Below are 17,604 nucleotides of genomic sequence, written 5' to 3' on the forward strand. Positions count from 1 at the left end.
AGAGAAAGGGGATGGGGAAGAAAAAGACTAATCTCAAAATAATGACATTTTCATGCCCCATTGAATGATGAACCTACAGAAAAAGCAGGAGGATGTTTCAAGCTTTAGTGATTTGGATGTAGAGTCAAGCATTTTTAAAAACAAATCCATGTTCTGAATAATTATTAGTAATTCAATGACAAGTTCAAAGTGTTCATTTAGGGACCAAGCCTTAGATGATCTATAGGCACAACACAAGCAGATAGGCACTTAGTGGGTTATTTAGGGAAAACAGTTTAGTTTTACCTCCAGCTGAAATCAGGGAGAATTAGGAGCTCAATTTTTTGAAACCTTCACAAGGCACCTTAATACATCTTCAAGCACCTGAAAGAGTCCTGTTTGGACCCAATGCTTGCCTATGGTTTTATCATTAATATGAAGGGTGGAATAGAGAGTGAAAGAATCAAACATGCACAGAATGGATTGTTGGCCAAAATACTGGAATAATAATAAAAATATATTATATGAGATTCATTGATCAAATAATTCTTTCAAACAGTAATTTAATTAATATTGACACCTAGTATCAATAAATAAAACACAGTATAAACAGGACAAAGCAGCATAATGAGGAGACTTAACATGATAATCTGCCTGAGCAGAAACAGGTTGAACAGGGAAGGAACAAGAAGCTATAACAAATGGTATATTAAATATGAATACACATGGTGGATAAGGATGAAAACTTCTTTGCCATTGAAACATGACACAGCACTGGACAGGAGCATCTTGCACTGAAGAAGGTTTTACTAAACAACCTGTTAGGTTAGCCATCTCTACCTCTCATAGACACATAACAGAGTAAGTTGCATAAATCCAATTTCTTTAAGTAATTGTAAGTACATGTAAATGTATCAACCACTCCTTTTCTGAAGTGCTTGTATCCTCAGAACAGTGCATTCAACTTAGTTTTGGCCACCACTACTTAAAAAACACCCTTTGTGTTTTTGCAGATAAAAGAAACAAGCTTAGTAAAAGAGCTGATGAAAGCAGAGCTGGAAGAAGTCCCGGTAACTGTTTACAGAAGTAGAAGACATTGTTATCCACTGAGAACTGTGAAAGGACTGCTAGTCTTGAACTGTGGCAGAGAAAATGTGTGTTAAATAACTAAAGAAACCTGGAAATTAAGTTCTTGACAAAAGAATCAGCTTCTATAAAACACTACAGGATCAGTGTCTCTGGGTACATACAGTGTTGCATTAGTCACTGATCCATCAGAGATCATAGGAAGGTTTCAGTAAATTCTTATTTTGCACACGGAATGGATATGAATGCATAGCTCAGACTCAGAGGGACTGTGAAAAAAAGATACAATACAAATATAAGTTGCTGTGCTAAAATAGAAGTTTATATGGGAATAAAACTAAAAGGAGACAAGGACATATTGGTAAAAGGAGAAGAAAGAAACAATTCCTTTTAGAGATGGGCAAGGGAAATCTTCCATAGATAGAGGGACAGAAAACAAAGGTGGACATAGTCCCATGTCTCCATGGGAACTTGAGAAGAATGAAAGCAGATAAATGAGGAGGGATAGCAGGAAAGTTAATAACTTGCAGAGATTCAGCACAAACTAACTGCTCTGGCTAAAGGAAGTAGACATTTGAAGTCACGAAGCTCAGGAGCTACAACTGATAGCAACTTTTAAACCAGAGCACAAGTTTTTAGAAAAAACTTCAGAGAAGGTTGTTCTTTTTGAAAAGTAGTAAATAATATATACACTATGAAAATAGTAGAAATGATGGTTCCCCAGATGAATATTTGACATAGCATCAATTCTTATTAGACATGTAGGTATTCATTCATTCATTCATTCATTCATTCATTCATTTACTCTGTCCGTCCTTCAAAAATCACATGCCCAGTTTATCATGAACAGTGGGGGTGGTGTATCTTCCACTTCTCTTGCTTGACATTGGAGGCTTTGCTTTGCTCCTCAAAGGAGCTTTTCACTGTCTTTTCACTGTCTTTTGAGTCACCTGCTGTATGTCCCAGCCAGGTGTTCAAGCTATGTTTGGGACTGGTCTCATACAGCTGAGTCATTTGGCTATGGTACCATTTCCAGCTCATACCCATTTCACACTAGGCTGTCCTGCCACTTTCATGATTGAAGCATTTATCCCAAGGGAGCTCAAGGCACAACACTATCCACTGCAACTGGTTGAAAATCTGACCAACAAGTTTTCGACTTGGTGATTTGATGAAACGATGAATTTCGTGATTGTTCTAGCAATCTTATTGATGCTTTGGTCAAACATTTTATTCTGAACTTCTCATACAATATACGCTCAATAAAATCAACTGACATATTTCAGAATATTTCATTCCACAAAATAAGAAACCAACCACTTTTTTAAAAAAAACACAGGATGACAAAACTTTTTGAGCTTTGAAAACCTTCTTCCATATAGAAATTCTGTACTTTTAGTCAGTTTTATACTGGTGTATAGCTGAATCCCTCTTAAAAAAAAAGGCATTTTTTTCACAAATAGCATTGCTATCTTCAAACACAAGGGGCAGTGTCAGCTGGGTATTGCATCATCTTACTGACACACAGACTATTTTTTTCCTGTAACTTTTTTATTACCAATAAAACCTGGTGATACATTCTTGTTTCACATAAATATGAATGTGTAAGTTGACAGAAGTTCTTCACCACCAATCATTTTGTGCCCGTCTAGTTTAATATGAAAATTAATTTGGTTTAGCTATGTTTATGCTTTCTTCTTTGTGGCCATTTTCAAAACTTAAATATCAGAATACTTGCAGAAAAAGCAACTTGGAGGCAAATTAAATAATATACAGAAAAAGTAAACTGCTGACCCATTAAGATAATTATTTATACCAATAATATGATTGAAGGAATCAAGTTTTCCAAACAGGGAATACATTCACTGTTTTTCACCTGCATGTTTCCAGGTAAAACAAACCTATCTGCCCAAAAGATCTGCACATGGAGTTCTGCAAACCAATTTCTAACCTACCACAATTAGACTGAGTTTTATCTATAAAAATACTTAGCAAATAATTTCAAAGAAAAAATTTATTTAAGAAATCCACTCAAGTAGAAAAGAGGTTTCAATAATAAGCCAATTGGCTTATTATTCATCATTAATTGTGTGTAATATTTCTATAGAAAGTTAGCAAGGACAGGATATTACTTTGGGATGATGACATTACAATTGGGACAGTTCTTTCCTTCTGCTCCACAGTCAGGTAAAAGAGTTCTGCTATCACATAACCCTTTTCTCAGCTATCTACAGTGGAAAAGGAGGAATCATTGTGCAAAGTCTGCATTCCAGAGCTCTCTATGACTCTAAGTTTCCTAAAAATGAAATGTATCAGCCAAATGAAATAGGAAAGTTTATATTTCCAAAACCAAAGAGTAAATTTATGCTCCAAAATGTAAGCCAAGGCAAAATTCCATCAATACAACAATGTATGAGAGTCTTGACTTCAGGCTAGATTTCTGCTGCCTGCTTTGATACCTTCAATGTTTAATTTACTCTGTGCAAATCACTACTATGCATGTTGTAAGTTCTTGGTAAAATCCAAAAGCAATGCAAGATCAGACAATAAAGAGTCATTATGTTCAAAATTATTACCACTGACAAGTGCCCTTGGATTTAGAAGGATGTTCCAGAAAAGAGATAAAGAAAGTTATGCATATACCAGCAGAGGAAACCTGTGGGTTTCAGCAAGATACATCCTGGGCTCTCAGAGTTTTAGAAGACACATTTAATGCTTCCAACACACCAGCCAGGACAGCTATTTAACCCCAGCATAAATCTTCAGACTCTTCATATTTTAAAGGGTTTAGACAGTCTCATTCATGTGCAAGTCTTTCCATTTCTGCTCACTGCCCTTGAAATATTCACCTTGCTGAAGCAAAATACCTAACATATCCATCACTGTATGGTGCAGTCACCTGGTCTCACCATACAAGAATATGATTGCATCACATGTAATATAGTTCTTATTTACCATGCACGCTCCTTATTTCTTCATGGTTTTGAAAACAAGCAGAAAATATCCCCATAGATTGACATAGTAAAGGTTATTCATTTAAGGTCAGTAACACAAGATAGGCAAATAGTAGAAAAAGGGGGATGCTAGTTTTCCTTAAGACCATCAGTTTTGGATGACAGAAGTTAAGATCTCCTACTATTCTCCTACTGCTATTAAGTTTTGTTAGGATATTTTCTTACAGGCTAGAAGGCACCTGGTAGCACAAAGTACAATTGCATGTACACTCTACAGTAAGCCTTAAAATGGGATGCTTAAAAAAAAAAACCACACGTGGGTAAGATAAGTGCCCCTCAAAGAAAAAACATAGTGAAGCAAAAAAAGAGTATCAAAAGAAGGAAAGCACCAAGGACTAGACTATTTAAAACCCTCAAACTATTGTGTAACAAATATCAGATTCTTCCCTCATACTAAGACTCTGGTATCCTCCTTCAGTGTCAGCATTGGGCTCTAGTATAATTTTTCAGTTGGGGCAATGCCTTACTTAGCCTGCAGTCCAACTGCAAGATGTCAAACAGCATGGTCAATATGGCCAACATACATATTCAAGGGGAATATGTATCAAAACAAGGCATTTCAGATGTTATTTGTTTCTTAGAAGGGCTCAACTTTTAATGATGCCACAAGAGTACTTTCTGAGTGAGGGATAAGAATAAGACCTTCAGAATTTAGCCCAGTGAGGTTTTAAAAGGACTGAAGGAAAGAGAAGCACCAAATATATCAAGAGATACAATGAGGGTGAAGTACCTTTGTCGGAGATTTTTGAGTTATGCTTTTGTTTGTAACTATCTGAAACAGAGAAAGAAATAGAGGGTGAAACTTACATGGGGGGAAAGAAGACAAAAGGCAGAGAAGCCAGAAAAATAGAAGGAGAAAGAAAATGTAAGAGATGATTTATTAAAGGGCAAAGGGAAGTGGAGTCTTGCTGAGGACTTAATTTTATTTCCTTCATGCAAAAACACCAAGAGCAGCAGCAGCAGCAGGTGGCAAACATGCAAGTCAGAGAGCAGCAGAATATTTTGCTGGAAGGGAAAAGATGAAGCCCTGAGCGCACTGAGCTGGTAGGACCAGGCTGGAAGCAGAATCAGCTGTCTGGGTGCTACTTACTGTCACAAACATAGGGTTTGTCATGATCATCCTGGGAGGCAGCATCATTCCGTCTCCTGCCACCTCCAGATCCCCGAGCCTGCAAGGACAAGAGGAATGTTAGCAATATTCAATCACCCCTCGGGTCTCCTTGTGCCCCTCACCCTCCTATGAAAAATGTGCAATATAAACTAAACAAATCCTCAGCTTCCATACAGGTTTCTCAAAGGTGATCTTGACCCTTCACCTCCTAAGATACACACTATGTTAATGGACCTTGCAATGCAATGAAAATCCTCTCCACAGATAGCCCAAACTGTTCATCCATGGCAGTAGGTCACTGCCAGCACATATTCAGTTGAGTATCGTCACACATTCATTTTTGAAGATGTTCAAATACCTTGCTTAACTGAATATGAATGAATGAATAGATGAACAGGTGTTGGAGGATAAATACAAACATAAAATCAGCCAGAAAACAGGCCCCAGATAAAAGAGGTCAAATTATTTCCTTTAATATTTTCAAAAGGGGATTGTTTGTGTTGTTGAGTTTTGTTTTCTAGCTGAAAAGCAATGTTTTGAAATGACCTGCTGGGACAAAGATACCATGGCTAATTATAATATGGAGCTTTGGTCAGTTAGTGGAAAAAATCAGGTAACATGGCCACCTGGCTACCTGCAATAACAGGAATTACCCAGAAAGGTCCTTCTGCAGTTCTGTGTTTCTACAGTGGACCAGACTGGCAGCTCTGGAAACTGAAAATCTCTGTTTCTCCACAGCACAGACTTCTCTGTCTTGACCTCCAGGGGTGAGAGTCGAATTCAACATCAAAGCTACTTGGTCCTGACCCTTCTCAGCTGAGATGCCAACAAGGGGACAGCGCATATCTGTCCAGTGGTGGAGAGATCTGTGATGTGAAACTGGCCAAGGCCTTCGATTCTTTCATGTTCACTAATGTACAGTCTATAAATGACAATCATTTTAGACTTGGTCTTTGTTTGAGGAAGTGATCACAGGTGGATGAATAACTAGCCCTTTATTAATTCTTGTAGCTACTCTATTCCTGGATAAAAGCACAGAATTGCTTCTGCTGCTTCTGTTATTAAACTGTTGATACTCCTCACTCTAGACAAGGCTACTTGACTAAAATCCTGCAAGCTTTTGCATGTGAAAATAAGAAAGGGACAGAGCTTTGTTAGGTAAAGCTGAAGAAGGTGTAGAAATTCTGAGAGCATTAGTACCCAGACATAAAGGGGGTGTAAAAACTCTATCCCTCTTCTATGCATTTGGAACAGAACTAGCACTGTTAGAGCTGCATTCCATTGGACATTAAAGACGAGGAACAAGGAAACATTTTACACTGGCCTGACAAAGTCTGTCAAAACAGGGATTTATAAAACCTTCACACATTATTTCCCTGGGATTGCTTAGGGCTAACTCTTAACACAGTCCTGAAGGAAAGACATGGATTTGCAGCTGTCTGGATGGGGTAAATACTATTAGGTATGACAAGTATAACTCTGCCTTCTGCAAAGACCTCTGTGCAGACCAGCACACATGTGGAGAGCAAGATTTGTAAGGGTGAACTGAAAAGCAGTTTCACCCTGGAAAAGGCTCCAGCAACAATTGTTTGGTGGAAGCTACTTTACTGACCATATCACATAAAATCATCTTACTAGTCTGCAGTATTTTCTCTCTGACTGCCAGCTCTGTAAACCCCCTCTGGGCAATGAAATCAATCCCAGGCTAGTTCCTTTCTTCCCTCACTGCTGCAAAAATGTGTCGCAAGCTAAATTTCAGTCCATGGTAGCTCCTATACAACCCTCAATTCATCAGAGAGTCTTCACAGAGACAAGTGTTTGGCCCTTAATAAATATTTCTGCTGGTACCTGGATTAGGATCTAATTTCCCTATCCTACCAGCTGCATTGGCTTTTCAGGGCTGTGAAAAAGATATAAAGTCATATATTTGTCACTAGTCAGTAGCTCTGACTCTATTTACACACTGGGAACATATCTGTTGAGTAAGAAGGTACTATTTTTACATAGGTACCTTTCAGAATAGGACAGCAATTTAAGGTTTGTTGCTCAGAGTTTTATTAGTCTTACAGCCAGCTGTTTCCCTTCAAACTGTTCTCTACACAAATGCAGGAGTACACCATTCATGTCATGACCACATGTCAGATACACTTTTTCATGCAGTGAACACAGGGGGAGATTTTTCAAGTCAGTGACTTTCAATGGGACTTATGTTCCTAAATGTCTTTAGTGCCTTTGAAACTGTCCCATGGGATATCCAGCTGATGAGCAGACAATCTGTACAGGTGCAGCTGCGTCCGTCTCATATCTCCTAGCAAACTACCCTTTCCAGCTCCTACCACAATGTCCCAGTCCAGCAAAGATACTAAAAATCTGCCTTCGTAAATCCACCTCTTTGGCCCTCAGTGTCCTTCCTAATGCCCCCACGATTTCAGAGCTAGCCTTGAGGGAAAAGGAAACCAAGCAGCTGCCCCAGAGGCACTGAGTGCCCCGTGCTTGCTGTCAGTGCCCCAGGTTGTTGAATTCAGTTATCCATGACTGTCTTCATTCTCCTGATGGGATGCAGCAAAGACTACAAGACTTGACATGCGAGGCCTGGAAGCCAGGGCACAGCAGCCTTGAAGCAGCCCTGAAGCAGCCAGAGAGAGTAGCCAAAGGGACAGATGGAGAGTCCAGGATTAAAAATAAAATCATGCTGCAGGGAAAAGAAGGGGCATGTGCAATTTGGAAAGTCCAAAGCAGTAATTCCACCGCATTAATCCTGCATTGATGCTGTCACTCCTTCTCTGAATCCCCAAAGGTCACACTCGACAGGATCTAGTTTCCTATGCATGTCCTTCCCCTCTTCTGCCCTCTAAAAATACTCTAACCACTCCTTCCCAGAAACAAAGAGCTGCCCAGGTTTCATGTCCCCTAATTTCAAATCCCTAACCTCAATTCCCTATACTGGGTCAGGCTCACATTAGAAAAGGGCTGCTTTCAGAAAGGTGGTGAAACACTTGTGACCAGACAATTCAGGCTTGCCAGTTTTCAACATCTAGGTAACTTGGCCCTAATTTTGAAATCCTAATTTTTATCACATTTTCCTATGGTTATTGATGCCATCAAATAAAAAACAAAAATTAGCACTCTTCAGACTTCTCTTTTTTGCACTGAAAGAAGCCAGGGCACTAGCAAAGCAGGAGTTAGTTGCAAAAAAAAAGGCAAAAGATCCTGCTGCTCCTGTACTTAATAGGGGTCTGGTTCTGGGGCAGAAAATAACACATAAATTTTTGCTTCAACATGAATGGGACATCTAGCACCCTCCAACTCCCTCCACTACGGCAATATTCTGTAACTATAGTTATTCTGTAACATTTTCCTGAATGGAGAAGCAACAGTAACTTCAGAACTTTGTTTGTGTAGGTCTAGGACATATGAATACACCAAATTCCCTTCTCCTGAGCAGTATATCTTTTAGCTATTCACTTCCTTTCCCTCACCCTAACCAGCATGCGCAATTTATGTAAGAGCAACTTATTAGAAAAGAATTGTTAGCCTGGAATATTAGTTGATCACTACAATCAAGCTTGTGTGCATGTATTTATTCTATCTCCTGGTTTTGGTTACTGGTTCATACAAATTTTCTGAAACTTACATTTTTCTGGAAAATTTTTTTCCAGGTGGGGGTCTTTGGCTAAGAAAGAAAGAAAGAAAGAAACTGGTTCAGGTGATTTTGAGAATAAGGAAGGTGAAATATATACTTATCCAATTATTAAAGTGCGTTGATCTTATATTTAAGGACTTAAGCTCCAAAATAAAGAGGAGCAGAAAACTGAAACAACACAACAACAGAAGAAACCAAAAGAGAGGGTCTGATGCATAAGTATATTGCTAGTATTCAATGTGGTTTCATGTCTCTCATTCAAAAGCCATTATTTTCTGCTCATTTGGCCTAAAATGTGACCCTTCTTGCTTGATTTCTGTAAACACATCGAAAGGTATTTCTAGAGCTCCTGTGCCCCTGTAGCATCCACCGGAGCCAAAGAGAGATGAAAATGCTCAAAATTTCTGAGAATTGTGTTCATTTAGATGCCTGGCTCATAGGGCCAAAATTGAAAATGTTGATTCCAAGTTTTAAAATGTTGGCCTCATTACTTGACTGGTATCCTGATGAATTGTGAAGACAACTTAGGTAAAAGAAGGGACATAGAGTCCCCTAAGGATAAAATATTGCCCATTTTAAGCAAATAGAAGATTTGCCGTGGGCTCAAGAGGGCCAGCGTCAGCCACAAAATGCTACCCTAGAGAAAGCTGCAAAACTTATTAACATAATTCAGGTTACTTTTATTAATAGATTTTTGGCTGTCATGACTGAATTTGTTGCTTTTCTGTAATTAGTAAATGTTGTTTTAAGGAACACTGTAATAGCAGGATGTTATCATAATTATTACAGTTTACAATTGTAAACACAGCACTAAAATAAACTTCCCTCACTTTTTACTCTCAAAATAGTCTTTTTTGCCTTGGATATTCACAAAAATAAACTGAAAAAATATTAAAAATCTATCACCATACGACTGAAAATTACTATAGTATTATCGATATTATATATTCATCGATACACATTTTGCATATATAATACACATAACAAATATACACTAGAAAGCAGAGGTTTGCTTCCTTCCTTTCCATTCCAATAAACTCTCCACCTACCCGTCCTCTAGGCCTGTTCTTTCGTTTTGGAATATCTTCTTCCAAATCTTCTTCCTCATTCACTTCATCTGCATTTTCATCATTTTCTAAAACCCTCTGTGGTTGAACAATAAACAGGAATGGTTAGAAGAGGAGAGGAGGACACATACAACCAACTTCTGCTCTTCATCCCAGAGACTGTGGGTTATTACAGTTGATATAATGCCAAATCAGATCCCAGTACCACTACTTCTCTCCACTAAAGCAAAATTCGCTTCTCTTTTCCACCCTCAGATCTCCAGGGAGTCCTTACTAAAAATACTGCTGATATCAGTCAACTACGAAAAAAAGGTTCCTAGGAAAAAAGAGTGGCATCACTGAGCACCAATATCCCAAGACAAGTATTAGTATGTGTAACTGCAGGCCCTGCCTGGGAACCTGTTTGCATGGGCTTTTTATTTTCATTTCTTGCACCTTAAATTGTTTTGTTTTCCTTAACTTTGAGAATGCACTTTAAGAATACAAAAATTCAGGGTTTTTCTCCTCAGTATCCCACAATCTTCTTTCTTTAGAAAAAATAGAGAAAATTTCTCCATATATTCCAGAATGGATCTAGAAAGCAATGTCTTTCAAGGCTTGCACTACAGGTACAACTCTAATCTAGAAGGAGGAGGGTTGCTGCATGAGAATGCTGGGAAATTGCAGGTCTCACTGAAGTTAACAAGACCAATAGCAATATTTTGTTCTACTAATTATTTAACAGGAACAATACTTCATCAGCTTATATAACTGTGAGATGTCTGGGCCATGGTATTTCAATCCTTTTAATTTGATATTTTGAAATGTAATGTCTATAGAACCAAACACAGGCTGGCCATCCTGCATGAAAACATGCACAAGTCAGACATTGCACAGACAAAGGCAAGACAAATCGTCACAACACTAATGTTGGAAGAGGTCCCATTGAAATCCTCTCAACCCTTGGCATGTCCGCTAGGAATACAGAAACGGGCAGCACCACTCCTGCCATTCATGGTGTTGTGCCATTTTCCAAGGTACTAATCTGGAATCACTAACTTACCTTTGCCATGCCAACATTCATTTAAATTGCAACCTGCAGCCATGACGCAGATTCAAATCAGTGACATTAAACTGATGGGCAGGTTTTTCAGTCTTACTGTATTTGTCCCTTCTCTCTAATTTCTACTTCAGAGATATTTGAGAGCCAGAAGAAGGAGAACAGGAGCAAATCACAGTTTCTTTCTCTCCTTTCTACATACCTCAAGCACCAAATTCTGAATTTGTGGGAAAGAATACAACAGAAATTTCACTTTTCAAAAATTCTGTATTTGGAAGACCAACTAAAAAAGTTTGTTCTTATCTGATCAGCTAAATTTCTAATACTAATATTGGTCAGTGCATTTTTTTAAAAGTACTAACAACTTTTAGAACATGGTAAAGGATCAAGTCTTCATCTGATTTTTGCTTCTTTTATTTTTAAATCTCAGGAGGCTATTAATGAGGTCAAACCGTACAATTTCACATAATACTACAGTACATAATACTAGAGGGCGTAAAAGTTAAGCAGGTTTCAGTTCTGCACCCATAAAATGTTCCTTCAAAATTCATACAATTGCATACATTAATTGACTTCCTCTTAGGAAACTGAAGCACTTGAAAAATGTTGTACATGAGGAGACTGTAAGAAATTTAAGAATGTATGTAAGAAAATAGGCAAATATGTATGTAAGAAAATAAGCAAACTTACTGATATGAGTTTGTATTTTTACATTGCTTCCTATCTTAAAGTATCTCAGAAAAAAAAAAAAACAGGGGCAACCACATCATATATGGGAGGGAAAGAAGTTAGTTTACAGCAATAATAATACACAAGAGTTAAGAAAAATATTACAAACCACTTTCTTCCTTTAAAATTGAAGGACCAATTTAGGAAAGAGATGATAAGTAATGAAGTGTGAATGTGGTGAGACTGCCAGACTGCCATGACTCTAATACTTGATTGAAGGGGCATAACCTTTCTGATGCATGGTGAAAAGGCTATTCTAACCCTTCTCCAGCAAACAATGGAGACACACATTCAATACCAATCTACTGTAGGGCAAAATCCTCAACCCCGTTAAATATCAACTGTACAGGAGGTCCCAATGACTGCACGGGGGGAACACTTATCCTTTTTAGCAAAGTAACTTTTCCAATTCTGTCTAAAACTGTGTACTTTAGTGCAGCTAAGCACCAAGTTGTCTTCTCCTGACAGATACTATGAATGTGAGAGTGGCTGGGTCTGATGTGGGAATTACAATTATGTCTATCCCACCTGCTCACTCTCACCACCACTGAGGCTGGGCCCTTTAAAGTTACAGCACAGACAAATATGCAAAGGAACAAAAGAGAGATTTGTGTTCTCTTATTTGTCATACCGATAAAAGCACTGATTGTGATTTTGATCTGGTACAGTCTAGCTGCCAGGTGCCAAAATACACACTGAAAGCTGGCTACTAGTAAAGGCTTTGGCAGAATCCAGATAAGCTGTGCTTGCATTAAAAAAAGCAGCAAGACATGCTTTTTGCATCTGTTCTGATGAAACTAGAACCCAGGTGGACAGGTCACACCTACAACAGTTTAGCTGATTTTTTTTTTAATTTTATTTTTATTTGTACCCCCTCCCTGCTCTGCAATGCCTGGATTTGTGTCAGTTCCACCATCTCTGAAGTCTCTTTCCTTGGACTGCTGCTGGGGATAATTTGGAAGCTCAGATCACACTGCAACATTCAAAGGGGTTTGTACAATCTCATAAGGATGCTGCACCATGACTTTTTGTGGCCTAGGAAGCAGGTATAAACAGATCTTTGGTTAGAGCTCTCAGCTTGATAGACGCAGATACACTGCTGAAGAAGCAAACACAGAGAAGGCCTCATGCCAAGCTTTTCCCCACTCCATGAGCATGGGGTGCTTCCTCTTTGATGGATCTCCTTTACCGGTGTAACTGGGAAGGGGAGAGCTAATTTTGCTGCCCCTACATGTGTAAAATTTCTAGCAAATTGAGCAGTAGGACTGAGCTCCAAGTAACATAGATTTGTTGCTCATGCTCTTGTTTCATTTGGCATGGGACTGCCCCCACAAATTTTCAGTAGTTTTAGGTGTAGATGCAACACGTTGTACCTCAGCCAAAATTACCAAGCTTGGCACATTGCTAATAACTCTCACTAAAATCCCTATAAAAGACTCATAGCAAAATGGTGGTTTAGCATCACCAAAGATGCTGCTGCGGGAGAGACCCACTTTCCTAGTGATTTAAGATATCTTTAAAAGTGATGTGGACTTATATAAGAACCCTTTATATTAGCTGAATTCCTTCTATGACAGACCTACAATTGTATTTCTACCTCTAATTGTTGAAGGATGGAATGGAATGTTGACAAATAACTTTCAAACCATAATGCATGTGAAGAGGCAATATTTCTCATACCTGCATCACTAATAATTAAGATAATTAAGGTTAAGAGATTTTTAATTATTTATTTTTCTTGTATACCTCCAGAAGACTATTTAGTATTGAAAAAACAAAACAAAAACAAACAAGCAAACAAAAACTCCCCAAAAAACCGACCCAAAAAAACCCAACAAAAACCCACAAAACAGGGAAGGCAATGACATGTTTTTGTTTACAGTCAGCAGCTGCGAATCCAAATTCAAATCCATGTCCAAATTCCCTTTAAATGTGAGGCACTAAAATTCAGTTTATATTTGGGACCCATTTCTGCTTGTCAGTTTAATACGTAATTATCTCATAGTGCTCCAAAACAAATTCCAACAAAAGAACTGTGCAGACACAGTCAAGCAACAGAGACTCTTGTGACAGGAGAAGTATATGAGATCCTGAGTTCATTTTGAGCATCACAGAGTAGCACAAAGGTTTGGCAGTAGAATAACACAACTATCAACATATTCACTGTTCTGCCACAGGACAAAAGACTGCTAGACTTAGAGACAAAAAGTAAAATCGAGCCCTGATGTTAGAGCATGGCACTCTCCTTTACCTGGATTTCTTGTATAGTGTCTTCCTCTTTAGTGTCTGGTTTTTTCTCTATTCCCTCTCCACGCAGCAAGGCTTCCAGAGTTGTACTTTCTGAGGTGAACCCATCTTTTTTCAGAGGCAGATCAACTTCTGAAAAACAAAACACACTCACTGTATGTGTCTCCCCCAAAGAGCTAACAAGCAGAAGGACAGAGATGTCAAGCAGACAACTAACAGACTTTCAAGCTTTTTTCTGTCTTGAAGGAGAGTTCTTCAAGTTTGTTTAACCACTAAGGATCTCCATATAGTATTCACTTCTATCTTACTGAAAACCTTATATCTTTTCAATTGCTATGCTTGCTTACAGGAAAAAAAAAGGCTGGACATACTGTATCAGGAGGAAATAAATGTGGGTGGGGGAATCCTTCTCCTTTGTGTAAACTCCCTATGCTTCAAAGAAAGAATAAAAAAAAAGAATAAAATATTTCAGTATTTTTCTAAGATACTGAAATAAAAAAATATAAAGAATCCGATCTCCTGAAGAAGAAAAGAGTTTAATGCAAGTTAGCATCTGGCACAATTTATACAGCATAGCTTCAACCCTCATTCCTCCATACCAGGGCATGTTCCACATGAGGGAAAGCAGAAAGCTTGTGTGTGGGGCCAATGCTGAGAACTTACGTAGAAAAACAAAGGGATGTGTCTTGAATTTTCATGTAATATTGACTAGATAAAATCTCCAGTTGGCTTTAAATGGGCCTACACCAGTGAAGAAATGCAGTCAGCAAAGTTGCCCATAAAACAGGACAACACCCAATCACTGCAGGAAGAGCTAAAGGCTGGCTCAGGACCAGGCTGAAGGCACTGGGCTCCAAAAACTGCAGGTTTACGAGAAAGCTTGATACAACTTGCTGTACAAGCAAAGTAACAGAGCCTTATTTCCCTTTCAAATGCTGCTAGTAGATTATGAGGCAGTAGACAGGCAAATGCAGCAAAAGAGTTAAAATACACCTAGTGAATAACTCAGTTTTCCTTGTAGATCCTGGCCTCCACCCCACTCATGCAGGGGTTCATTCAGAATAACCCTATGGCAGGGAGACATCCTGCACATCTCTTTAGCTAGCAATGCCAGCTATGGACTTCTCAATTACTCCCTCCCTTCTACAATGAGTTCCTTCCTCTAGGCCAATATATTTACAAATAATAATGTACAGGACTGATGCTCACAAATCAGCATCTGCTGTCCTTATTTCACAGGTCTGTCCACTTCTCATCCTCTAGGACTGTGTTTTGTTCCCCAATATGCCTGAAGCTCCTTGTCTTTCTATCGCCGTGAGTTTTAAATTCTGCAGGGCAGAAATTCATGTGATTTAAAAGTCCCAAATCACTCCCGCAATCCAAATAATGAATGAACACTTCCACCTGAGACAGTAAAAGATAATCTGTTTCTTGGGGGTAATTGCATCCCAGGAACATGTTTGTTCTATATACGAAAAACTCTTAGCTAGCAAATGATTCAGGGTCCCTGATCAGTGCTTCCACAACATGCTTGCTCCAGTCTTCTGAAGTGAGAGAGCACTGCTCAGCCAATAACCACAGAAAATCCAGCAAAAATTCCAGGAAAAGCTATTCTATTCATGGAGGAAAAGGCTGACTACAAAGTATGCAGAAAACCTAAATCACTGAGATTTTAAAGGAAACTCCCAGGACAACCCACACAATGGGATGGGATCAACTGTGAATTGATTCCCCTTCTCATCACAAGGAGCTCTATTCATTTAGGCCTCTGTTTTCAGCATTAAGTTCTACACACCCACCCCATTATGGCCTCTTCCCCAACTTCTCCCTTACTTGAGCTATAAAAAAGACAGAGAAGTCAAAAGAGAATCATACAGATTGAATTTCCCTGTTGAACTACTAGTACCCCCCTCTGGATCCAGACATTTCAATAGAAAGAAGGCATTTTTGACTTGAATTATGTGCAAATCCCAACACTTGAATTTGAAGTCACTAAGGAATCTCCATAATCATCTCTGACTGTGGGCTTGGCTTGGTTTCAAAGTCCTGTTCTGGGGTGCAAAAGGGCATTTGCTCGGTATTTCCTTGTGGGACTGCAAAACCCAAGGGGTCATCATACATTCAGCAAGTGAAGAAGCTTCAAGCAAGCTCAAGGGCATTGGAAACAAACATGTCTTCGCTGTGACAAACTATGTCTGTCTCTGGATACCAATACATACAGCAAATGAATTCATTAGAAAAGGAAATGAGCAAGGAAGGGCTGAGGGATAAGTAGAATGTATAAAAAGGTAACGCTACTCCCTATTTGTTCCAAAGATATTGAACATTAAGTTTGATAAGAGGGAAAGGTAGGTTTTAAGGTCAAAAATGGGCAGCTGTCTTTAATAGGCATGTTTGTTCTGTGCGCTGCTGCTACTTCCCAACAGCAACACTCCAGGAGGACTTTTCATCCAAAACTCTCAGAGCTTTTTCTAATTACTAAATTTAACATCCCACTGACAAGGCATTGTAAGGTAATATTTTTATTTGGTTTACTGATGGGGAGATTGAGTCACCAAGAAGTTAAGTTAGTGAGTAAGGAATACGGCAAAAATAAACTCAGTGTAGCTGCCTCCCATTTGCCCACTAAGCTGACTGCCATTCAACTCCTTCATTTTCTTCTGCACTGGTAGCATCTATGAATCCATTTTCCTCCTAAATAACTCTAGAAAGTGGGAAATGGCAGAGGCTATCTCATCTGGAATGTAAAGTTTATACTATAAAAACCTTCAGAGGTCCAAAGACAACCCCTTACTAATGAATTCAATCTTTGTAATGAATTAAGTCTTTCCTGGAAAATGGCTAGTCTGTAAAGGATACAGTAAAGAAGACAGGGAGTTATGTTTCCAAACCAGTTTTTGAATCCCCAGAGATGAAAGTCTTAAAAAAATTAAAATATAGTTCAGTTTATCTACAGAAATAGTTAAACACTACAAGGGATCATCAAATTCATTTCACAAAATCTCTTATTTTCTCTTCTGTATTTAACTCTCCAGGATTTTCCCAAAAAAAAGCAAGAAAAGTATCTTTTTCTCTTATGCCTGTACCCTAAATAAAACTGAGAAGCCAACTCAACACCTGAAATGTAGTTTTCATGTGAAAGATCAAGGCTTCCCCCAGATCATGAGAACTGCTGTTTGGAAGTAAGGTGGGGTCTGTTCCACTCACTGTCCTGATTATGAAAGTAACAGCCAGTGCCAGAAGCTTCAAACAAGGCCAGAGGGATACTCTTCTAGGCTTTTTGTAATTTCTTTTTATTCCTCTCCTTTTGAGGATAAACAGTCACAATTTTTCTATGACTCTGCTGTGAGAAGCTTTCCATATGGTCCTGACAAACCTCTCTGAACTTCCTCTTATTACACACTAGTCTTCCCAAGACAGACCAAGACTGCACCCAACATTTTCAGAAGAAACCACATATCCCATTTAAACAAATGAATTATAATATTCTTTAGATTACTCCTCAGGCTGTGTCTTTCAATGTCCAAGCTGCATACTAAGCAGAAGAATTAGGAACCTTGTAATGGAAACAAGAACTCCCATAAAGAATACATTCAAACACACAGGTATTGTATTAAAATGCCCATCCCTCTGCCCACTCACCAAGCACATTCACATCTCCCCAAGGAGGCCAGTACAGACCTCCCCAG

The 17,604-nt window shown here is 38.7% G+C and overlaps 1 protein-coding gene across 2 annotated transcripts in view; it reads right to left on the reverse strand.

Annotated features, from left to right (window-relative positions):
- The window catches only part of DPF3 (double PHD fingers 3), a 170,299-nt gene that overhangs the window by 58,450 nt on the left and 94,245 nt on the right, over window positions 1-17,604 (reverse strand). For both annotated transcript variants that reach the window (XM_017809995.1, XM_017810005.1), the window contains 5 exons: window positions 13,920-14,047; window positions 9,883-9,978; window positions 8,825-8,863; window positions 5,170-5,248; window positions 4,810-4,851 (listed from right to left, as the gene is read on the reverse strand). In XM_017809995.1, the coding sequence (XP_017665484.1) occupies window positions 4,810-4,851; window positions 5,170-5,248; window positions 8,825-8,863; window positions 9,883-9,978; window positions 13,920-14,047 (384 nt within the window). The remainder of the gene's footprint in view (window positions 1-4,809; window positions 4,852-5,169; window positions 5,249-8,824; window positions 8,864-9,882; window positions 9,979-13,919; window positions 14,048-17,604) is intronic.

This window comes from Lepidothrix coronata, unplaced genomic scaffold (genome assembly GCF_001604755.1).
Source record: "Lepidothrix coronata isolate B3197 unplaced genomic scaffold, Lepidothrix_coronata-1.0 Scaffold1, whole genome shotgun sequence".
NCBI classification, from domain to species: domain Eukaryota; kingdom Metazoa; phylum Chordata; class Aves; order Passeriformes; family Pipridae; genus Lepidothrix; species Lepidothrix coronata.